The 25,555-nt window shown below is 41.1% G+C and overlaps 2 protein-coding genes across 7 annotated transcripts in view; one reads left to right on the top strand and one right to left on the bottom strand.

Moving 5' to 3' along the window:
* Positions 1-25,555, top strand: part of SLC7A9 (solute carrier family 7 member 9) — a 304,184-nt gene that overhangs the window by 125,853 nt on the left and 152,776 nt on the right. The window lies entirely within an intron of this gene.
* Positions 18,061-25,555, bottom strand: part of DPY19L3 (dpy-19 like C-mannosyltransferase 3) — a 29,167-nt gene continuing 21,672 nt past the window's right edge. For all 5 annotated transcript variants that reach the window (XM_063313218.1, XM_063313217.1, XM_063313219.1 and 2 more), the window contains 4 exons: positions 24,296-24,378; positions 20,403-20,535; positions 18,855-19,013; positions 18,061-18,474 (listed from right to left, as the gene is read on the bottom strand). In XM_063313218.1, coding sequence (XP_063169288.1) covers positions 18,304-18,474; positions 18,855-19,013; positions 20,403-20,535; positions 24,296-24,378 — 546 coding nt within the window. In that variant the 3' untranslated portion in view covers positions 18,061-18,303. The remainder of the gene's footprint in view (positions 18,475-18,854; positions 19,014-20,402; positions 20,536-24,295; positions 24,379-25,555) is intronic.

Consider the following 25,555-nt stretch of genomic DNA (forward strand, 5'->3'; position numbering starts at 1 on the left):
TTTCGCCACCACCGCCCAGAAAATTGCCGTGGGGGGCGAGGGCTTCAGCATCCCGGAGCCGGAGTCCTCCTGAGCCCGGGGCAGTCCAGCGCCGCTCGGAGCTCGGCGCTGGAGCCGTGCCCGGCCGGGACGCTGGCGCCGCGAGCCGTCTGGAGGGGCACGATCCCTGCTCTGCCAGCGTTGGGCTTTCGGTTCGCGATCGCGTTGTCTGCGCGGCTGAGCGGCCTGGGTGGCCCTGGCCCCGTCCGTGCTGCTTCTTCCTTCGGCTGATGCGCGGCCGGGCCGGACCCCTGCACCCTGGCTTCGTCGCCGCGCGCCTCCAGCTGCTCCCGAGGCTTCTGGCGCACCCGGCGAGGCGGCCCCGATCCAGGAGAGAGCAGGTAGGAGGGCGAGGGGAAGGCTGACCTGGAGAGTTGGGGGCCGCGGGGGGGGGTGTGAGGCGGAAGGAGGGAGGGATGGAGGAGAAGAAGGGAAGGAGAACAAGAACCATGAATGAATGGCTGACTTTTTCTGGGCTGGGAAGCTAAGCAGGGTCAAGTCCCTGGATGGGGCAGTTTGGGTAGTCCTTGACTGTAGGATGGACTGGGGAGCCAAGGAGCCCCCCCCCCCCAGAAGAACAGGGTGGCTAACCATATCTATTTTTATTTTTTTAATCCGTTCAATCATGTCCGATTCTCGGAGACTGCCTCTGCAAGTCCCTACAGTTTTCTTGGCAAGATTTTCGAAAGTGGTTTGCCATTGCCTCCTTCCTAGGGCAGAGAGAGAGTGACTGGGCCAAGATCACCCAGCTGGCTTCGTGCCTAAGGTGGGACTAGAACTCACGGTCTCCCGGTTTCTAGCCTAGTGCCTTCACCGAACTGGTCCCCTGTGCTGATCATCTGTACCGACAGCTAAAAAACTGCCTTTCCTTGAATCCTGTCGCTTCTTGGAGTCCTCCTCTGCTCTTCCTCCCCGCTTGGCACGGGCTGTGTAATTCCCACTCATTCACTCTCTCTCCTCTTTCCCCAGCCCCGTTTTTCAGCTAAAGGCTTTACTTCAGGTAAGTTCATCAAATAGATATGTACTTTACATGTTCAATGGAAGGGCGTATCTTTTTTCCTTTCGGCAATACGCTTGCCAGATGGGGAACACCAATGGTGGTGGTTGTCTATCTGATCCTATCCAGGGAGGGAGGGATCGTTGGAGTTCAGGACATTGCGAGCTGCACTGCTCGGCATCATTCATTCCACAACTGCAGAAATCAAGGTGAGAGGAGAGCCTGAAGTCCCCAGTTCTATATCCCACATTGTAGAAAACCAGCCTGGGGAACAATAGACACAAGGAGAGGCAGTAGTTCATCTTTCTGCACACACATCCTCTAGGTATATCCTGGAATTCCACCTTGCAGGGCTGTTGCAACAACAATTACGGAGGCCCTACTTCTTTGCCGCTGGCTCCAACCCAAGGGCTCTTCCTAGGCCTGCAAAGACCAGAGCATATTCTTAATACAGGTAATCCTCGCTTAACAACCACAATTGAGACTGGAATTTAGGTCACTAAGCGATGCAGTCATTAAGCAAATCTGGAGCCAATTTTACGACCATTTTTGCAGCAGTTGTTGCACAGGATGCTGCAACCATGGTGAATGTGCGACAGTTGCCAAGTGCCCGAAGTACGATCATGTGACCATGGGGAACCCGTAGCAATCATGTGATCTCCCAGGGAACCCCGAGTGATCTCTCATGGAACCCGAGGGTTCCACGGAACCCTGGTTGAGAAACCCTGCTACAGAGAGATGTCAACCACCAACATACATAGCAAGCCAATAAGGCAGGATGTCAAGTTAGAGAAGTACACAGGTTGATGGCCTTGGTGTTCTTCGTGAAAATGTGTCAGTGAGTTCCAAGTAACCACAAGGTTCTGACAAATGTTTGTGTATTCACGCTTTACGTTTTTGGTGTGTGCTCCTACAAAACACACGTATGAAAAACTTGAGAGGTAGTGTGTTGCCATGGTTGAAGTGTTTCACTGGCATTGGGAAGATGAGGTCCGAGTCCACTGTCAGCCCTAGAAGCTCCCTGGGTGCCTAACCTACTTTACAGAGGAGCTATGGGGGAACAATGGGAGAACTCCCTGTGCCACCTTGGGTTCCGGTTTGAAAGGTGCATTATAAATCTAATAAATAAAATGAAATAAACGTTTGAAGCCACAGAGCTACATTTGACCTTTCTGAAGGGGATTGAGATAGCACTCCTCAAAGCAGGTACAGCCAACTCAAAAATAGGATAAAAGTGCAAAACAACATCGCCCTGTACTTTCAATTTTTTTCTCGGAAAAAAGTGAAAGACAGAGTCTTTCAGTTAACCAGGGAAGAGAACATTTATTATGGATTGGAAAGAACTAAAAGGGCAATGTTTATTGAGACTAGGAGGTTGAGGAGATGTTATTCAAGGCCCTCCTTGAGCCATACTGTATTATTTAGCAAACGGCAGCCCCAGGGCAGCACATCTGCCCAGGGGTGTCTGTAGGGTGTGATCAAAAAACTCAAGCTGTTAGGTTGTTTTATAAATGTATTTTAACTTTGCCTTAAATTTTATTTTGTTTATTATCTATTAAGATAGATTTACGTATATATATTCCCTGAACATTTTGCTTGTACTGGTCTACGGCCACAGTGAAGTGAAGTGAATTGAAATGAAACTCAAGGTGGCCATGGCATACATTAAAACTGGCAGAGTTTTGATCGCACCATCGCAGTCATCATTTTGACTTTTTTGATCACACCCTGGACCTGCTCCTCATATCTCTGAGGGTCTAACTAAAAGTTGGTAAAGTTCCCCAATGTTCTGGGCAGAGCATCCCATGAACAACGTAAGCCCTAAAACAGGCTTTCCTCAATGAAACAGACAAGCATGCGCCAGCGCCTCACCCAAAAATGCGGGAAAATGGTAAACCTACTCATTCTTCCCTGCCTCCTTTGCTCATGGACCCCTTCCCCCCCAAATATTAAGTGCAGCCCCCCTAGCAGTTATCAAAAGATGCCCACCCCTCTGTCACCAGCTTCAGATACCAGCTCCAGCCTTTATTTTTTTTAAAAAAAACTTTATTATATTTTCAAAATATAGATAAAAGATAAAAATTTAAAAAGTAAAAGAAAAGAGAAAAACTAAAGGGCAGAAATAAATGGAAAAGAATACATGAAGAATGACTTCTGACTTTCTACAGCAAAGATAGACATTAAAAAATACATCAATCTCTTACTCCAATTTTAACTACGATAAACAGTCCATTTTAGCTTGCTTAACAATATTCCCATCTAACATAATTTTTTTCCCCACTTAAAAACATAGGAAAAAAACACCAGCTCAAGCCTTTAAAAGGAAGAGTGGCATAGGAAAGTTACGACCAAACCGTACCGCGGTGGCATTGGGCATCTGTTATTCAGATAGTATCTGCTTCCACCAATTTAATGTGACATTGACTTGATATCAAAAAACGTGGTGGGTTTTTCTGAGTAATGTTAGTATTATAAATTGCCCATAAGCCGAAGAGTTTGTTTTGGTGTTGCCTGCGTTATTCGTCTTTGTTTAATAGGCAGGAAGACAGTTTAAGGAATTATAGCCGACAGAAGTCCTACAGTTGAGTATTTTAATCTTGTGCTCTTCATCTCTCAGATGCGGCCCCTGTGCATGTTTTTATCAGCGACGTGAATGACAACTGACGGGCCTGCGGGATCAGCATCTCGGATGCTGATACGGATGAAGACTAAAAGGTGGCTTTTATTGTGCCCGTCAGCATTAACGATGAAGAGAAAGGTAATGCTTCAGCATGCCTGGGAGCGGCCTTTGAAATATTAATGAAATAATTTTTCAGGAGGGCAGAAGATCGTATTTTAAGAGTGCCAGGAAGGGGGCGGGGGGAAATGACTCTTTCATCTCTCTCTTTTTATTTAAAGGTGGTTCTCTCTCTTCAGCTTGACAACTCGTAAGGGTTGGTTTTATAAAAGGCCTGTGTGGGATTATGGCAAAGAACTGTAGGTTTCTACTAGGGGTGTCTGTGGGGTGTGGTCAAAAAAGGCAAGATGGCAGCCACAACAATGCAGTCGAAGCTCCACCTATTTTTTGCACATAAAAGATGGTGGAGCTTTAATTGCACTGATCACAGTGCTCATAAAGTTGGGTGGAGCTTTGACTGTGTTGCCATGGCTGTCTTTGTTTATCACACCCTACGAACAGCCCTGGTTTATACAGACCATGCATTAGCAGGTTTTGAGATGAGCAATAACGTTGGTTGCATTATGCATATATTAAGCTCTGCAAAAGAGGGGAAACCTAGATCTTTCTGCTGATGATTGTCTCAGGAAGGATGCTGGGAGATGAAATGTAGTAGACATGGAACTTGGTTCAGGTCTCACCTGATCTAAAAACGTGATTGAAACCACCAAGTTTGCAAAGCATGATACCAATTTCTTTCTCATTCCTTTCCTGTAATCCATTCACATCATAATTCACCACCCCAGAGATTTCAGTCTTCTCTTGAGACCCTCTCTCTGTATCTCCCCATAATTTCCTCCTCTTCATTGGTAGATACCATTTTCTTTTAAAGCTATGGAAATCAGTCAACTTGTCTGTTACTCAAATAATTCAATAATAAACCATCCTGCTAAAATTTGGTGGGAAATGGAGGGATGCCTGGAAAAATCAGAGGGGCTACTAGTTGCCCACCTCTACACTGATTAAGGTTAACTGATTTATCATATTTCTGTATTTTTGTAAGCAGCTGAGAGCTATGTGGATTGGGTGGCACATATATTTATTGAATGATTAAGTAGATCGATAAATGCAACCCACTTTTAACAGATCCATTATGATCTCATGGCAGCGAATCAATATATCTTTGGAAATGAAATAAAACTTCATTAAAATAGACAGGTGCTTTAATAAGTATAGAAGTTTATTGGTTGAATTAATGTAAATCGTTATGATTATAGCTGCTGATCATGACTATAATGATTAATAATACTTGGACTCACTTTTCCATAAGGAGTTATTTGCTTTTGCATCTCCTTAAAAATATCTAACACAAGTAGCAGTATCTGTCCATGTGTAAAATGTGTTTTTCCCAGTTCCCCATTTTTAGGAATCAATCCAAAGTCGAGGTTTTACCTAACAGCTGAAAACATTGGAGGAGCCTTTGAAATTGAAGCAGAAACAGGTGTCATCTTCATGATTCATGAAGATGGATTATGGTTCATGAATTGGATTATGAGATAGCCCAGTTGTATGAGCTTCACCTGTTGGGTTCTGATGGAAAATGGGGGGTTATGTCATCCTCATCTGTGTGGTGAATAAAGTTTTTGCACTCATTAAATATGATGGAAGTGTAACAGACGAACTGCATGGCCTCTCAATCTTTATTCTTCAGATATTAGGATATGCGATATTCTTCACCCAAAGAATAGTAAGCATGATCCAGTATTATGATGGAATGTTGGTTTGACTTGGAGAAGGGGGAGGGGAATGTTGAGATGCCACAGGGGAGTTACAGAAAAGAGGTTTCAATCTCAGGAAAGAGGAAAGCATTTGCAAAGGAACTCAAAAGAATTCTACCTTGATTGTGCTAGGTATAAGCTGAAGTAGAGAGGGCCTGGGTCAGGCTTTCAAGATTCTGTTACAATACCCTACATGCATTAACATGCATTCCATTGCCTACACTTGCCTGCCTCAAAGGGCTGACAAGTATGGCCTTGGTAATTTTGACATGGCCCTACTCTATGGCTTATTATACAGCTGTGGTAAACAGGGTCTTAGTGGGCCAGTTTGGATAAGAAAATAGGAAGTTGTCTTATAGTGAATCATACCACTTAGCCCAGTGTTGTTGACACTGCAGTGGCTCTTCAGAATTTCAGACTGAATTTTTTTCAGCTGGAGATGAATGGGACTGGAGATGGGACTTGCAACCTTTGCCAAGAATAACATGTAGTTTACTCCTAAGCTACAGCCTCTTCAAAATTCTGGTTTATGATGAATCAGCAAGGGTGCTACTTGCTAAGGAACCTTCATCCATGGTTTGTTTAGTGTTACATCTGACCCAGTGTCATGTTCGCCGTTTCAATGTGCTTAGTACATCGTAACGGTTCACATGTCATTAAGCTGATGCGTGTTTCATCTTTGAAGGGAGGACAGTTCTTGCAAATAGAATGCTTATCTCTTGGCTGCAAGCTCGGAATGTATTTGGGTTATCTCATGTGTTCAAGGTTGCTTTCCCAGGCTAGAAGGGATGACGGTTAACAGCACCTGGGTTGGGTGGTGTTGATGCTGCTAGTCGGGAGGAGGGGTTACATTTGCAGCGAGGGTTTTTAGTTTGTATTTGGCACGCTTTCTGTCATTCTCAGCTTTCTCTGTACTTGTCACAAGTTTCCTAATAAATCAGATTTCATTTAGCAACCTCTTGTGAGTCTGAGTATTTGGACTGGGCAATCATTACACCCAGGACTGCTGAAATTTCTGGATTTCTTCTTCATTGCCAGGATCTATTCTCAGCTTCAGGTTCTACTTAAGAAAGCAAACTGAAAGTTTTGTGTTTGGTAAGCTGCAGTTCTTGAAACTAGTGCTGTCAGCTCAGAGATGAATAAAAATGTCAGCGATTGATGTCAATGGTGGGTGATGGATGAGCAGCTCTGAATCTATTCTCTGTTTTATTCTATTTTATTTTATCTTTCAACTTGCTACTTCCATTTTTATGACAATGTAGACAGTGCAGAAAAATGCACATTTAACGTTCAATATTATTGGGGGAGATCCAGAAGTTTGAAAGTAAAAATCATAAAGAAGACCTGCCTGTGACTGAGAATGATTTTGGGCTACTGGGCAGGTCCATGAAAGGTGGTTCAACTAATAAATTAAAAGATCTGGATGTTTCTACTATGACCTTTTATTTAATTGAAATCACAGATGTCCATGGGATGAGCAGTTAATGTCTATGACTTCCTGAAAATGCAGCTTATTTATTTGTGTCAGATGTCAGGATGCAAGTATCTATGGGTGACATTTGTGTGATGAGGTGCCTGCATGTGTTTTCTCATTTTGTCATTGTTGTGGTTTGCTGCAGATGCTGCTAACAAAGTGGATGACTGTAATGACCACAGCTTTGTTTTGGCGTTTTGATTTGTCCTACTGAATGCTTTCTTTGAATACTGTATGTATCTGTGGTCATTATGCAGGTTAGCACCACTGAGGTACAGATGAAGCTTCTGAATGGAATGGAAACAGTATTCCCTGAAGATGGATTTGGATCTGATCAGCTGGTTTGCAGCCAAGGTGCTCATGTACTATCAGCATTTGGGAAGTGACTCAGAAATATGGTTTAAACATATGAACTTAGGATCAAGGGCTTGATTCCCCATACAGATAGTGATTGACTTGCTGGATATCAATGACAATAGGCCAAGTTTGATATATAACAGATTTTTGGTCTGGGAAATTTGCGAGGTCACATACAAATCTACGTCTAATTTATATTGGGCTCTTGATTCAAACAGTGAAGAAAATACACCACCTTTTATGTCTTTGTTGGTATCTGATTATCAGAACCCTTTGGATAATGGAATGGATACAGCAGAGCAATTACTGACAGAAACATAAGCTATTCCTTCTACCCATTATTATAGCTAATAGTGGGAATCTGCCAGTGAATTCTGCCAACACTTTGACCAGAAGTTTGGGTGATGAAATTGATAATAATCACAGATAATAAGTCTTTGAATACCACTTGAGGAACAGATAATTGAGGAGTAAATGCTACACCCTTTAACCCTAGAAACTGATGAAAATGGCTAAGGATTTCTATAAACAGAAAACCTATTTATACCCATGAAGTACTATGATGTCTAAATTATTCTAGGAGTTGTAGTTTAGTAGACATAAGTACAATGCCCTTTTCAAAGTGTGAGTATCAACATATAGGACATAGAAGAAGCTAGAGCCTTGTGGGGCTTCAGATGCAGTTCCAAAGAAGTGCTTCAGATTATAGGGATGTGAACGTAGCACCTATCTACAACTATTTGAAGCAGTCACAGCTATTCCAAGAACTATGGATTAACCATAGAGGACAGCTGTGTGGTCCCGGAGAAAGATCCAGCTGCTTTAAAAAGTTACAGACAAGTGCTAAGTTCATGATCCAAAGCACTGCATAATCCCAGGAAGAATATGACCATTACACAGGGAACATCAGTATTTATTTATGTATTAAATGTGCTGTGGAATCATTTTGATTCCCACTGATATGCATCAGAAAAGCTGAAATTTTGTTATGCACACAGACCTATATAGAACCTTTAGAATCCTTTCAGCTCAGCCCACGCAGTTGTCTAAAATCTTAGGAAAATGATGGAAATGAAAGAAAGCCTCCATGTTGACAGGAACATCTCCTGAAGCTAGGAGCATCTCCCCAGAGATCACATCCCAACATCTGCTGTGTAAGATTCTTTTTAATTGGAGACATCAGGAATTGATGTAAGAATGAGAATTGCACGTTTCATTGGAAGACAGAGAAAAAAAAATCAGACAAAAATAGAAAATACCTTCACTTCTCCTAATCTTCAGTAATGTATTCAGGCTGCAGAAACCATCTTTCTTTGGGGCAGAATTTCCGGAATAAATCAAGGGCAAGGCTATCTTTCTTTATTTAAGGCAATCCTGTGCCTGATATTTGTGGCCTCGTCTTCAGCTGTACTTTGCTAAAAAAGCAGAGGGATTTGCTGCAGGATGGTTTGAAACGGCTTGGATCATAACCTTGGAGAACACTAAGCCGCAATAAAAATGATAAGTGGGGCGATAAATCCTGTAGAATATAAAGCTCTTTGGAAAAAGGAGAGAAATTAATGCAGATTTATTATAATTTATTTTAACAGAGAAATGGTCAACAGTAGTGCTTGGGGAAGCGTTTGCGCCTGATCAGGATGCTGGGACAATAAAACATTTGCCGTGGAAGGAAAAATGCACAAATAAGGACTATATTGGTGTCAACTGGAGTAATAGTTAATATTTATGGGTCTGTAATTGTTTTCCTTTTTTAACCTTTTCTTGTTTGTGTTATATGTACAAAGATGGGATTGCAGTTGGGGGTTTGGAAATAGCCATTTCCTTTTTTAAACTTGTATTTTGCATTTATTGTATGCTGTAAGCATAACAATCGGTTGCATTTCACAGTGGTAGCCAGATTTTGCCGCTGTGTTTAAATGTCAATTTCCTCCCTTTCTGAAGATGTGAGACAGGATTGACGTAGCAAAGTAGGTATATGGAGCTTTCACATTTGGCACAGCTATTTCAAAAACTCCTGTGTGTCCTCCACAAGGCAGATAAAACGTGGATGTCAAATTTGCAATTCCTCTGCATTGTTAGTTAAGACAAAACCTATGCTCAAGTATTTAAGGGGATGTTTTCTGATAGGCATTTTGCTTAAGGAGCTATGTTGTCTGTCAAGTGGGGAGATGCTTTTCTGTGGAAATTCCTTGTTTCACTGCCTGCTTTTAATCAAGCAATATTCCAGCCCAGTTTTTTTTTTTAATTCTACCAAAAAACCAAAAACAAAAGAACACCACTTTTGGATCAGTTCAGGGCAGAGGTGGACAAGTTGAACCTCATGCTACCATTTGCCACCCAAAAAGCTTTGCTGAGGCCGAGACTTCCAAATATTTCTTATCAATTGTAATGTTTAGCTGTACAGTGGGGGAAAACTATTAGATACATGACTAGAGGATCATTAAATTAAATCTACATTTTAATGAAATGTAGTTAGGCTGAAATTAAATTTAGCTTCTGTCCGGGCCTTGTTCACTACTTTTTGAGGTCTGTGCTACTTAAAAGTTGAAATGTGTGCCTTGGCTTAATAAAAATTAGGTGCCCTGATTTTAGGGAGATGCACTTGCTCTCTGATGTTTGTAAGTGTCTTCAGCCTTTTTTTTTCCCAGTGTGAAAGTCTTTTTTTTTTCAGAAAAGGACCCCAACTGTTTATATTAAAAGTAGATGATGTAATTGTAACTCATTGTCCCTAGTAGAGATTTATTGAGATACGATGAACATCAGCTGGGTTTCTGGATGGCTCACACAATAGAGCTTAACCCCAGAAAATGTACAAATGTAGTAAGCTCTAAAACATCATGGTATGATTGATATGTATAAGAAGCAAAGACTGTTTTTATTTTTGTGTGCAATTTCCTCTCTTTTGTCTTCTTTCATGGCTCATTTTAGATACCTGTGTTTCAGGTAGTCCTCGCTTAACGACCACAATTGGGATGAGAATTTTGGTTGCTAAGCAAAGCGGTCATTAAGCAAACCTGTCCCGATTTTATGACCTTTTTGGCGGCGGTCATTAAGTAATTCACTGCAGACATTAAGCAAACCCCGGGGTCATTAAGCAAATCACACAGTTCCCCATTGATTTTACTTGTCAGAAGCCAGCTGGGAAGGTCAAAAATGGCAGTCCCATGACCATGGGACGCTGTGAGGGTCGTAAACATGAACCGGTTGCCAAGTGCCCAGATCGTGATCATGTGACTGCGGGGATGCTGTGATGGTTATAAGTGTGAGAACTGGTCGTAAGTCACTTTTTCAATACCGTTGTAAGTCTGAACCATCACTAAACAAATGGTTGTTAAGTGAGGACTACCTCCATGTTATGGACTGGATTTATTTATTATTCCAATTTATATCACCGCCCATCTCCCCCTAAAAAGGGGGAGACAAAGATTCCAGAGAAGTGGCTATGTGTGACTCCTGCTTGTCACACCTGGATCTGAGAATATGCCTCCCTCAGGTGCATTACCAGGTTTTCAAATGCAATCCAGAGCTCTGCACCTCTGAATGGTTTGCCCCCATTGCTGCATCAGCCTTACCCATGGATGGCATTCATCACCCCCCCCACCTTTGGAACATTGGATCTGCCGCCCGCAAAAAGTCTTCCCTTGCTATAGAACAGTGTTTCCTAAACATTTTTCTCTCAGGACCCCTTCCCACTTTTAAAAATTATGGAGGACCCCAAAAGAGCTTTATGGGTTATATTTATATTTACTGTATTAAAAATTTAAATTGACACATTTGCTGCTGCTTCTCATGACTGATTTTAATATTGTATTATTTTTCAACATAGGCTGGCAAATAATTTTGATTTCAAGGACGCCTGAGAGCTCTTGGGAAACCCTCAGGGGTTCCAGGGCCACGCTTTAAGAAACACTGCTATAGAGAAATACTTTCTTGGGCCCCAAATTACCAATATTTTCTCCAATGTTGATCAGTCAAGGAGGTAAGTATGGGACTATTAATGCTCATCTCCAAAAATGCAGCTGTGATTTTAAGCCCTTGACCTCAAGAAGCCTTTGGAAGCTCAAATAATATGCCTGCGTCATGCAGTTGATTTGGGGCTAAGTTTCCCCGATAGAAACAGACTTCTTTCAGTCATGGACAGTTTCCAAAAACATTGAAAATTTGTGCATTAGGAAGAGAAGGAAAAGCAACATTGGATCCTTCAGGGTTATAAAGCCTTTTCTGGTTATGGCTGGCCAAATTCTGTTCTCAGATAAGTGGCTGGCTTTACTAAGTGCACCAGGTAGTGGCAGAGAAAAAAAAATGTATCTGGTAAAGCATTTAACTTGGAAATTCAGCAACAGCTGCTTTCACAGGCGGATAAAGCTCAAAGATGATTTAACTAAATAGTAAGTCCTTCCAGCATGTTAAGTTGTCAAAGACAACATCAGAAAATGGGGGGAAATAATGAATTGCTTTTTTAATGGCTGCCTTAGACAAAAAGCATCAGGGCTCCTTTTTTAGAAAGAATTTTATTGGCAAGATAATATGTATCATGTGTTTTACAACGGCATTTTAGAAAATGCTTGCTTGGTAAAATGCCTGCATTGTTAATCAGAAAAACATTTAAAACTAGAAGGAGCAAAGAACTCACTGGCTCCCCAGATATGCAATTCCCAGCGTTGGCTTCCTTGTCACATTTTAGCTTAGTATTTCTCAACCTCAGCAACTTTAAGATGGGTGGACTTCAGCTCCCAGAATTCTGAGGTTGCAAAACACTGTTTTAGCTCCACAGAATTACAACTTCCTTTGCATCATAGAGGACGAGCAAACTTTTATATACATGTTGTCATGAACGACACCCACCTGGGCGTCATGGTGACATGGCGCCAGCCAGGGATGCTCAGCAAACAAACACATGAAAGCAATAGCCGGCAGATGGGCAGGAAGGGGAAGTTGTTAATTCAGCACCTTGGACCTTCAAACACCCTGACTGAGGCACGAGACTAGAGGGGAGGGGAAAAGGAATTTATTTATACCGATACTTGTAAAGCTGAAATAACTTAGATCTTTAATGTGTCATGGGTTACAGAGCGCAATAAAAAATTCCCATCGATTCCAACATGTTTTGTGTGTGGAGTACTGATTGCAAGCCAGGACCATCACACATGTAGGTAAAGGTAAAGCATTTTAGAATAAAGGTTTCCCCTGTACAGTTGTGTCTGACTCTAGCAGGAAGTGCTCATCTTCCTTTCATGGCGGAAGAGCCAGCCGTGTCCGAAGACACTTCCGTGGTCACGTGGCTGTCATGACAGGCACGGAACGCTGTTACATTCCCGCCGAAGTCGAACCTATTTATCTACTTGCATTTGCATGCTTTCAAATTGCTAGGTTGGCAAGAGCTGGGGTGAGTGTGGGAGCACGCTCTGTCATGTGGGGTGGGGCTAGGGTCTTGAACCGCCAAACTTGCAACCTTCCGATTGACAAGCCTGGTGTCTTAACCACTGAGCCATTGCACCCTTTGATACACGCGTAAGACACCTTTTCTTGTGCACCAAGAGATGAAGCAGAATTGGGCTGCAATCCACTGCATGCATACTTGGGAATAAATATACTTGACATATATGGGACATAACTTCTGCATAATTACAGTTAGAGATAAACTGCAAGTTGTTTGCATATTTATGTATTTTTTTTAAAGCCAAGAGGTGTTAGATGTAAATAAACAACATCATGACGTATTTGGTAGTGGGATGAGCAGACAGGACAACTGAAAACAGAGGAAGACCAAAATACAACGTTTAGCTACTAATACATTCTAAAACCAGGCTTGCACAATCTGTGCAAGTTAAAAGATTTGTCAGCCATGTGACACAGTCAGCTTCTCTAGGACTGTACCTGCTGGTGCAAGAAGCTTGTCAAATATCTACAGTCATAATGCATGATTGATGGGTGGCATTTGATCTGATGGGCCACTCTTTGGGCAGGCCTGAAAAATGTAAATATAGTGCTAAATAAGAAAAGCTGAACTGCAGAACCATGGAAAGAGATGCCTCATTCCTAAATTAGGACATAGCCTTTTTTTGGGGTGGGGGGGACAGAAGTAATTCACATTAGACCTTCAATCTTCGGATGCTTAATTGCAAATGAACCCTATATATGCCTTTTCCAACAATGCAGCTGGTTGCTGATCTTTTTTTATACGGTAGGTAATATTTCTGGGTTACATGCCCCTTATTTCAACAGAGCAAATGATGGCAATATTTTAAAAGTCATGCTTCAGATTTTATTCTCTTCCCAAAGATCTATACTTGTTAAAAAAACAAAACTTGTTCAACATGTCACTGCCAAATCACAAATCACTCAAACGCTTGAACCGAACTGCACCATGCAAGATTACTTTTTTTTTGTAGCTATGGTGCCTGTTGCTGTTGTATTGTAGTGTGTGTTTATCAATTGGTCTTTCTGTCCTTGATGGCTTGATTTATCCCCCAATTCTGAATGTCAGGGGAAAAAAATGGGCCGTGATGGGGTCAGAGAAGGCTTAGATTATGCGTATTTAGATATTGGGGGGAAAAAAACCCCTCAGGTAACTGATCTACAATTACTTTCTCTTTCTTAAAGCTGTAGGAACATCCATAGAAAGGTGGCCCTCCCCTTGGAAGCTTTTGTAGAAACAAATGCTCTGTAAATAAGAACTGAATCATTTTCTTGAATATTAACTTGAGATGGTTGTTACAAGGGATGCCCGTTAGACAGCTCATATGGGCAATTTAATGAGTCATTCTTGTAGGAGGAAGCTAAGAATTCTTGGATCTAACTTCCATTCCCGACTCTTCTTCCTACCATGTTTTGATCCTTGTTATACATAAGCAGTTGGGTTACCACTGTTGGGTAATGGGTAGACGCTGGGAACAGCTTAAGGGAGTTTTGTCTTGGTGGTGAGTTGGCATATGGAACTAGGCTAAGAACAACTGTCATTATCCATTCTAAGTTTTTTTGCATTCAAGGTATTCCATAGGGGAAGGGAAGAGTAGAGGAATAATAGGCTTATAGGAAGATGATGACACAACATTTACCAGCATCCACCAAATACAGTGAGCTTTTCTGCTGAGTGGTATGTCCATATGTTTGGACTGTCCATATGGCTGGCCTTCATTCTTTTTCAGCAAATGTTCCCGTGCATGCTTCTTCATCTTTGCCTTACCCCGCCCTTTTTATTATAAACATGTTCAGATCCCCTAGCTTCACCTCTAGTTGCCTGAATCAGAGCTTAAATGGCATTGCCCCCTTCTGGAAACTCTTTGAGAAGACTTTTGGTGCCATTCAGACATAAATTCTTGCCTGTTAGACAGTTTGCTGCTGCTGTTGGCAGGAGTAATACAAAGAGAAATGCCAATGAGTAAGTTTAAATATATATATATATATATATATATATATAGAGAGAGAGAGAGAGAGAGAGAGAGAGAGAGAAATGCCAATGAGTAAGTTTTATATATATATCCAGGAATAGAACTGCTGTTTCTGGTAGCTGTAAAAATGAGCATGTTTCTTGTGTTTCTAGATGTCCTCCAAACACCAGGGAATAGCACTGAAATTGCTTTGCAGTTATCAGGCATGGTGAATCAGTGTGTCTGATGTTAAAAAGCAGAAGTGACTTGCTTTTAAGATCCCTGGGACTCTGTTTCATCCTCTCCTCTTTAGAAAGCCCTAGCTAAGTTAACACATTGATCCAAGCAACGTTCTCTCTTGAGTAGAAAATGGGTTTATTGGTAAGCAGGGTTAAATGTGTTGTGTGAACCCTGCCAAGTTGATCTGTGTCTGTGTAGGCAGCTTGGGAGAGATCCAGGTGTCACTGAGTTGGTTAGCCTCTATATGAACTTACCTTAAATTAAATTGCACCTTTCTCATTGACCGATCTAGACTGTATTCTTGGCAAGATCAAGCATGCATCCCTACAGGCTTAATTAAAGTTTTAGTACTTAACTGAAATGTTTATTGTTGTATTATGCTGAACTGGCGGGGGGCTCCAACCTCATTAAGGGAAACAAGATGAATTATTCAGGGACTTTTCCCCCCTTAAAACAAAAGTGGTCCACATCCAGCTCTGACTTAAAGGCACCCTGCTCTGTTTGGTGGCAGTGGGAGGTGTCAGGTGGGAACATCCTGCTTGCCAAAATGTGAAATTATTGTGTGTGTGGTTGACAGAACCATATCTATCCCTGCAGTAATATACCCAGGGACAATTGCAAAGGGGAAAGCATTTCTATAATTGGGAAACGTAAGACAGCTCAGTTGGGGAACTCTAATCTCATTACCCATCTTGATTTAATTAAATTTGGGAGAAGCTAGTCAAGGCCCCGTAAGTTTCTTGCAGTTAGAAATTAATTGTAACAATTTTCTTATGTGAATTATTTGAACCAGCCAAATATACCCTTAATGATACTTCGATGACTTTCCAGAGGCACTTGAGTACCATTGCATTTTGTTTCAGAAATGAATACCAGCTGCATCCCACTGGGAATTACTTTCAGACACTCAGTGCTCAAGTTACAGAGAGGTATCATCTCCTCCTTTACCTCCCATCCTTTTCAGTGGGGTTTGTGCTAAGAGGACATCCTAAGAGAGGCTGTACCTACAGCTGCTGGGCAGCCACTAAAAAATTGGAGGGGTTCTGCATCCAGCCAAGCTTTCCTCTCCAGTTCCACATACAATGTTGAAATTAGCAACAACATCATTGTCACAGTGACTTCCTTAAAAATAAGGCATTATGAAGTTGACAGTCTTCGTAAAACTTCCAAAATGTGCAAAGATGCGAATTCCACTTGCGTCAATATAAGACATGATTCATGGGGTTTGTTCTGGACAAGGAGGGATGGCATACGGATGAGTTTTTGGAACCATGAAATCGCATTTTCCATTAGAAACCAAATACCTGGCCTTTTTAGGAGAATTCTTTACGGCATTATTTGTCCTCCTTAGGATGTTACACACCTGAAGTAAGGTGGGGGCAGAATATAGAAACTGAACATTGTTTTGTGTAAGAGCAGTTTGGGGGCATTTTCATGTCAACACCTCTTTTAACCCCTTGAAATACAGGTCGTTCTACATTATAGGTAGTCCTCACTTAACAATTTGTTTGATGATGGTTTGGACTTACGATGGTGCTGAAAAATGGACTTCTGACCAGTCCTCACACTTAACGACCATTGCAGCATCCCTGCGATCACATGATCACAATTTGGGCACTTGGCAACTGGTTTGCATTTATGACTGTCACAGCATCCCATGGTCACGTGATTGCCGTTTTTGACCTTCCTGGCTGGCTTCTGCAAGCAAGCAAAATCAATGGGGGACGTGATTTGCTTAACAACCACACGGTTCATTTAATGCCTGTGATTTGCTTAACAACCACTGAAAAAAAGGTGGTAAAATCAAGTCAGATTTGCTTTATGACTGCTTTGCTTAGCAACTGAAATTCCAATCCCATTTGTGGTTGTTAAGCGAGGACTACCTGTACTCTTCCAAATTACATTCTACACGTGGACAAATCAGCAGTTAAACATGGAAGACAAGAAAGCAGATTGCTACTAATCCCGAAATGCTGTGTGAGAAACCCTGGTAGTAATGAGTTTGAAGAACCACAGACCCTGAAAATGGGTAGGAGTGCTGTTCAGACGGTGACCACAAGCACTTGGGTGTCTATGAAAATCTTTGTTGGATTGGGAGTCTAACTGTTGAATAACGGCCCCCTACAAGACCAGAGCGTTGCATGAAAACCTATCAATCTACAGCTGAAACTGAGGACTGAGTTATTGAGAGAGTTGAGAACTGAGTTGCCCCCTACAAAAGCTCTTTCAACGTGCTAAGGATGGGAATCCAGCCTGCAATCCTGTCCCCCCATCCTTCCATGTTTATCTGGAAGTCTGCACGGAGAATGTGAACATGGCTAAAGGTGTCAGGACAGTAAGAAACTTGTTAAGACAAAGTGGATTAAAAGACGCAGCACTTGAGGGTACAGGTGGGGCAGTTGCAGTGTGCCGCCTGATTGCTTTCCACATTTAAAGGTTCTATTTTTATTTATTTATTAAATTGATATAGCCGCCCATCTCGCACTTGTGATCTGGGCAGCAACACTGGTGGCTCTGCGTCAAATGTGTCTAGTAACATATAAATCAGTTCAAAAAGAGTCAAAGCAACGACACTGTCCATTCCATGCTTTTACATCAGCTTGATTTGTGCTATGAAACAGAGCTCCTTTTCCAGCACAGGAACATGGATTCTTATAGCCCTCCTGATTGAACCTTGCAGAGAAAAGTGGGCTGATGGGGAGATGAAAGGATCATGTTGCTCTTGGTTACTACACAGCTGATATTTTGGTCCCAGCGCACTGACGGCAACAAAGTATTCTTTACAGTGATCCTACATATTCTCACAGCAGAGCTCTGAGCTTCAGGATCTGAGCAAAGAAGATTCAATCTGTGATGCAAAGTACTTACTTGGCTTAAATGCCAGCAAAATCAGCTCACCTCTAAACAATCCAGCCCTATTCTTGGTCCTTAATAAGCACAGGGAGTCACAAAATGTGAAGAAGAATCCCAACTTATAAGACCCACATGAGCATACTAACTCTGGACAGAATTCCCTAAAGAATAAATGGAAAAGAAGGCCCACCGAGATCTTTGATGCATGGGCTGTAGTCGGGAAGGGAGTGGCATAACAGACCCTTCCCCATCTTTAGATCTTTTTTTAGAAAAATATCACAGGATTATTATTGGGATGGAATTTATGAAATATTTACTTTTTATGATCTGTGTTCTGTATATACCCGAGGCTTCTGTCAACTAGCCTTTGATAACTTACATATATTTTGGGACACGAAAAATGTTATCAAAGCAAACTCTCTTGAATTGTCAGAGGAATTAAAAAGTAAACACTTTCAACCAGTGTAAAACAATTTCACTTTTTTTTTAAAATGAGCTGTTTTTATAAACTAGTGTTTTCTACTACTGGTGTAGCAAAGCTATGGGATTTTTTTATGTCGAGCCAGTTTGTAAACATGGAATGTTTTGTTGTGGAAGACTTTAGTAAAATACATTGTATACGAGGGCAGATTTCTTTTGATCTCCTCACAGAAGCGAGGGTACGGTGAAGGCTTCAGATCAGGATCGTTTTCACCAGGACCATCCATCGTCTGTAACAGAAAGCGCAAAGGTGTTCAACTATTTTGATACTGCTGTATTAATGAAGCTTAGATCGAGCAAGGAAATGAAAATAACATACTATGTCAGCCTTTCAAACCCCTGATTAGCTTCAGTAGTCTTATGGGATCCCAGTGTTAGAGAAAGCATGCTTAGGTTGGTTCCCACATCCATCTTGCAACATGGCTCACATGTTTTCTGAATTTCAAAGGTGCCCACTAGGCCAAAAAGGTTGGGGATTCCAGATTTAACAGCTCTGTTGCCTGGTTCACAATGGATTTCATAAGGGGTGTCCCAGGGACATGTAAAACAGTAGCTGAATTCTTGGAGTTACCTAAATGCAATTAGGAAGCCAGCTTTGGAAAAGACTTACGTGGCCATTGGCAATATCGAGAAGGTCACGCAACCGGCAACCTCTGCTATGCCTTCTTTCGTAACAGATGCTGTCCTCCAAGATCACAAAGTCAGTGCCAAAAGATCTGAGGATCCTATGAACATCTTCAGGTGATCTTTTGGCATACACCTGATAAACCTGCAAATGAGTGAATTAACTGGATTTAATTACATTAGTAATTAATTAACAATGGAGATGAAAAAGTAACTTTGCGACCACCAATCCTTGCATTTACCACCTTCGCAGGTCTATAAAGCAAAGGAAAGCTAAAGTAAGAACATAAGCACAGTTGTGGTTTCACTCAGTGACCACTTCACTTAACTACCAAGTTGCCGGTCCCCATTGTGATCGCTAAATGAGGACTACCTGTACAGCTTGATCTTCTCCATCTTCTCCTACTACTGGCTGGAAAAGAAGGGAGCTATAGTCCAACATGGGTGGGAATGATCAAGTTGAGATGTCTAGGCAAGAGACCTCCTAGCTTCTTCACGCAAGAGACTGTGTTATCACAGGGTAGGTATGCCACAATTCCACTAATACACCTGTCCATCTGATTCTGGAGAAACTGAAACTAACCAACGTGTGTTGTGTTACTGCAATTTTTATAAGGGCCTCTAGAAGGATATCATGCTTGTTACTATAGATAACTACTATGCCAATCTTTTCGTTTTGGATTCCAACTATGTTTTCACCAATACTATAGCCAAGATTGTGTGGCTATGGTGAAAACAAGGTGATTACTGATACAAAAGAGATCCATTCTGTAGTCTGAATGTATTTTACTTCATTTGTTTTATTGTTTGGGATATAGACTGTGATGAAGACTTGTTGCTGTCATGGCCAGTTGTGGAAAATGATGTCGAAGGAGGCAAACTTTGTTCTGGTACAGCAGGGCTAATTTTAAAAACAGAAACCCAGGAACGGGATGGCCCAAGGATCTGAATTTGTTTCAGTGGAAATATAAAATAGATTCTCTCTAATATACTTAACACAGACCAATAAATACATAATCAGCTGTCATATACTCAGGATATTTCTCTTTGCGGCTCCAGATTTTAGGGCCCCAAATGTTTCATGCACCTCAGTGAACATGCCAGCATTAATAAGTTTTATATTATACAATTTGTTTTCATCACAGTGAACATGAAAGAAAGGAACATCTATGTCAAGATATAGGTAGTCCTTGTTTAGTGACTGCCTCGTTTGGCAGCTGTTCATAGTTATAATGGTGATGAAAAAGTAACTTTATGATCAATCCTCGCATTTATGACCTTCGCAGGTCTGTAAAGCAAAGGTAACCTGAAGTAAGATCATAAGCACGGTTTCACTTAGCGAGTGCTTCGCTTAATGACTGTTGCCAGTCCCAATTGTGGTCACTAAATGAGGACAACCTGTTTAAGTTTCTGATAATCTGCTTAATTTGGAGGAGACGTAAAAAACAGGAACTTTTATCCACCACTGCTAAAACAAGGAGAACCTAAGCAAGCATGAGAATGGAACTAGCTGGAGAAAGTTAGATCTCCTTACCTGTTTTGTTCTTTCTCTCAGACTCTTATCTTCATAGTGGGGATGATTTGTTAAAATTCTTCCAGTGCAAAGCTTAACCCCTGCTAAGAGCTGCATGCTTCCTGCAATCACTGCTTTCTTTGGCGTGTTGGACCTGAATGAACATTGAGCTTCACTTTAGAAGGGCACAATAATATGATTCTGTTCATTGCTACTTTTATCAGCTTTTGGCCCAGGAGCAGATGATGGTGTGAAACTGCATTTTTTGGTTCACTGCTGCCTTCACCAGTAAAACCTAGGAAGGATGCAGTCATGAAGGAGACTAGAAACCAGCAGAGTCCTCTTAAGCTCCAGATGGTTGGGACCAACAAGTTCTACACTTACTTCCCAGGTAGGATCAAGAAAATTCAGGTCACTAGATAGTTTACGGCAAGGGTTGGCAAGTTTTTCAGGCAAGGTATCACTACAAGATGAATTAAAAAAAAAAACACTCACTAGGGTTCACACACAATGATCCTAAGATTTCACCTTCAAAACCATTAATTAAATTCAGTTAGTCTGGAAATATATAGAGAAGCATCAGATGGGTGAGATAGACATTCCTACATAAATGAATATAAAAGAAAAGGGCTATCATTTTGTCTCCATGTGTTTTCTTCCAGGAAAAAAAAATGCACTTGAAACACAGACATAGCACATGACCATCTGTTCAACATTTCCTCTCATCAAAAGCCTTTTGCACAAAGAAAAACAGAGAGACGTCCTTCCAACATGCCATCTGATGTGGGGTAATCCCCAGAGGGCTCTCTTGCCAATAACCAGGCACAGTAAAATGAAGTACACATCTTTTATTGTCCGTATATATGTCAGTCATCTGGCTAGACAGATGTTTCAAGGATAAACGTTAAAAGAAACCAACAAAAACATCTCTTCTGAAGAATTTCTTTACATTTAACTTTGGAACTTTCTGGTGTATGAATTTTTTGACTACGTTTTCCTGATTACAATGGAATAAAATGAGCAGAAATGTTTGCTTACAGCCCAAGGAAGACCACTGAAAACGATGCATATATATTACTACTACTACTATTATATTTTTATTCTACCTACCTACCTACCGGTAGTCCTCACTTATCAACCATTTGTTTAGTGACAGTTCAGACTTATGACAGTGCTGAAAAAAAAACTTGACTTACGACCAATCCTCATGCATATGACCATTGCAGCGTTCTGCCCCCCCAGTCATGTGATCACAATTTGGGTGCTTGGCAGCCAGTTCGCAATTATGACCATTGATATATGGATGCTATGGGGTCTATGGATGCTGTGCTGCTGACCTAATTGATTGCAGACTATGGGTTCAATTAGTAAAATGTGATTGTAGTTGGTGGCTGTACCTGAACCTGAAAATCATTTCTGCCAACTATCACTTCTTGGCAGCGTGGGAATTTGCTATGGAAGCAGTGGAGAAATTGTCTCAAGGCATGATGGCCGCTAGAGGGGGACAATCAGATCAAGCATTCCTGGCACAGGGTGCTTCCCGCTACTCAAATCCTTCTCCCTAATGCAGCCCCTAAAACGCTCAACTTGAGTCTTACATAGCTAATGTGCTTCAAACGACCAAACGGCACTTTTCCATTACAGAAAGACGAAGCAATTTTTACAAATGTCTGGATAAATGATGTATAAAATGAAAGGATAATTTGTTTTTATAGGTTTCTGCCAAGCTTCATATCCAGGCTGCTCAACCTTCACACAATTTATTCTGCAAGAAATGTCACTAAATAATGACAAGGACTTACAGGTCAAACTGATTTACATTATGTAATTTAAATGTCATTCCAAGCAGACCTGATGGCATTTTGAACAAATAATCTCATTTATTTTGGAAGCTCCAAGCTTCAACAAGTTAATTACTGTTAAACTAATGGGCTAAGCTGAGCACACTATAATATAAAATGGGAACCTCTGCTTTATCTACACTTTTCAGTATTATAGGATTATTACAAAATAACTCATTTACAACAGAAAGCTTCAATGGGGATCTGGGGAAAAGACAGAGCTTTTCCTTCCTGTTGCAAAAAATAAAAAAACAAAAATCATTTTTTCTAAAAGAAAAGCTCCTTTTAAAAATAAAGATTCATTTCACAGTCAAATTAGAAGAAATAAATTAATATTGCTGTGCACATTTTGCAGTCTTTCATTGCCACAGTGTTACAAATGCAGGTAACTGCAACATTAAACTCTCCTAAATTTGGCATTACCTTGGCATAGTTTGGATGTTCCCTGACGGTGCTTGAAGGAATGAAAAAGGTTGCCCTTTTAAGGAGCTTTTATTTCAAAAAAGAAAAAAGGGGGACAGCACACCTGGAAAGACAGAAAACTGCAGGATGAAACCCAAAGGACTGCATATAGAAATGCTGAATGAGACAAGGTGAAGTCTGACTGAAACTTCCAAGGGTTGTATGAACTACAACTGAGTTATTGAGACTTAAGTTTGAGTTCCAACTTCAGGTGAAAGGTATAAATTGGTTGTCAACTGCTGTTAATGTAGAAGTAATTAACTTCTTCAATGCATAATGTTCACTCTCCGCTACCATAAATTCCACGTAACAAACCACAAGAAAAAGCTGATTTAAAAGGAAGAGGATAAGCAGCTGTTTTGCATCCTCCAGCCTAGAACTGCACTGAAAAATGGTTCTCATTGCAACTCGTCAAATCCAGTTTGTGGCTGAACCCAAAGACCCATGTATATTTTATGTCTAAATCTATATATAAAACACTGCAGATTGCACTCTGGAGACCAGGCTTATCAAACATTTAGCATCTCTTAATACAGAAGTGGTTTTAAAGACCTCTGGCTGGTGAATATTTGTCATGAGAATATGTCAATAAGGGATGGAGATGACTTTAGGTGGCTTTCAGAACGCTGTTGGCAATTTATATGACCTCTTTACTCATGAATAATTACACTGTTCATTAATATTGTCAGAAAGAGAGGAATTAGGGAGTGAGGTAGTATAAAGAGGAAACATAATGCTCCCAACCCCTAGCGATCATCTAAATCAGGGATAAGACTAGAAAGGGATTAGAAATCCTTTAGTTTTCTTTCAATCTTCTTCTGTCTTCTCATGTTTTATCTTTACTTTCAAATGTAATAAAGTTATTATTAAAAAAAAGGATTTTTATTTTGCTTCATCAGACCAAACTTTCATCAGCTGAAACATTCTGCCATTTGTTACTATGGTTGGGCAACTTTCTTCAGCCTAGAGACAACAGTATTTCTTCAGTTGTGGAGAATTATGCCCATGAGGTTGTGTTGAGTGGGCCCACACTAGCAGAGCTTCTTGGGACTGATAAGACAATGGTTTAAGTAGGAGGATAACAAGGTAGCATCTACTGGATCCTTAAGAGATGCCCTCCCTGCAAAACCTCTCAAAACAAAGGAAAGAATAATCCGTGACATGCCAAAATTGTGTACCATCTTGTAAAATACTTGCAATAGTTTGTCTATGATTTTTTATTTTCTTGCTTGCTCAGAACCTGGGCCATTGGTCTAGGGTTGAAGAAGGTTGCCAAACCATGGTAAGGAATGGGGAAATGTTTCAGCTGCTGAAAGTTTGGTCTGATGGAGCAAAAATTTCTAAGGGATGCTTCAAGAAGAGTCTTTGTACATAACAGTCTTCCTGACGGTTCAGTTGTGACTGCCACACCAAAACTGAGTCCCAACTCATCTGAAGGCTAGAGGTTGCAAAAAACTGGCATTTGGCAGTGATCTTAGTGGTCATATTAAACACAGTTACACAGCCCCCTTTTTTAGGGTTTGCAAATTTAAGTCCCCGATAGAACTGGAGGGCACTGTCACAAAAGACTCACCCTATCTAGCATGTTAAACAGAGTAAAATTCCTCTTACTTAATCCAGTCCATTAGCTCCACTGTGTCGGGGTCATAGAATTCTCTCAGCTCTGACAGCTCTGCCATTATTCCAGGCAGGAACTAGAAAGAAAATAAAGACAACCAAATAAATCACGACAGACACCAAAATGAGCTCAGCCCTCCAGCATGCACAATCAGTTGTTTATAAAGCATTGGCTGCAAACATTACCAGCAGATGTTTCTGACCTTTGAAGCACTGTCTTCTTTGGCTCCCTTCTGCAATGGCTGACGCTTGTTTTAAAACACGTAGAAGCAGAAATACGGCCAGGATAAAATCAGGAACAGGAAATTGGGTGACTGTTGAAAGTCACAACTCAGATGGGTGTACACGTGTGCGGGCGTGTATGAGTCAAACCAGGCAAGGTGGCAGCCACAGCATCACAATTCAAGCCCCACCCCCTTTGGTACATGTGTTTGCATCAGATGTCCATGCAAAGGGTCTGGGCTTCATTTGTAAAGCTGCAACTTCCCTCTTGCCTGTCGTGCAGAGGCTGCTGGGTAGGGGTGTTGCTTATCTCAGAAAATAAGCCTTAGAAATCATCAGCTATATGTAAGAAAAACTTTTTCCCACAAAAAAAGGCCATAAAAGATTTAAAAAGTATCTTAACCTGAAGTGAGATGTGCCTGAGACTACAGGTCCCATAAGGCTGATAGGAACTGAAGTCCAAAATAACTGGATGACCACAGAAAGCAAGGAACAAATTCCAATGGCGGAATGACAGTGGAGAAAGTTGACCCTTGCCATTTTTTTTTACCCCTCTAAGCAAATTTTCTCTTCTGCAACTCTAGAAGTTTTGTTTTGTTTTTTTAACCCAGAGAACATACAGCTGGAATTCATGCCTTTCCCCTTCCACGTTGGGAAAATTTAGAGCAGAAAACTGCAGGGTGGGGAAAAAAAATAACTCTAGAGATGTCTTGCACATTGTATGACACCTGAGAATGCTTCTAAATCAGCAAGTAACACAGCCAGAGCTGGTCAAGCCGATTAATCTTTCAAGAATCTATTTGGATCTACTGCTTTGTGCCCGGGCCTGGGGCCCTGAGTGTGGGAAGGGCCCTGTTTCATGGTTATGTTAACACCATGGGTTTTAGATCACTCGGCTGTATTTATATTTAACTTTTTATTGTTTTTATTGTTTTATATTATGACTGTTTTTATTATTGTTAGCTGCCCAGAGTCACTAGTCTGAGATGGGTGGCAATATAAATTGAATAAACAAACAAACAAATCAATAAA

This window comes from Candoia aspera, chromosome 11 (genome assembly GCF_035149785.1).
Source record: "Candoia aspera isolate rCanAsp1 chromosome 11, rCanAsp1.hap2, whole genome shotgun sequence".
Classification (NCBI taxonomy): Eukaryota; Metazoa; Chordata; class Lepidosauria; order Squamata; family Boidae; genus Candoia; species Candoia aspera.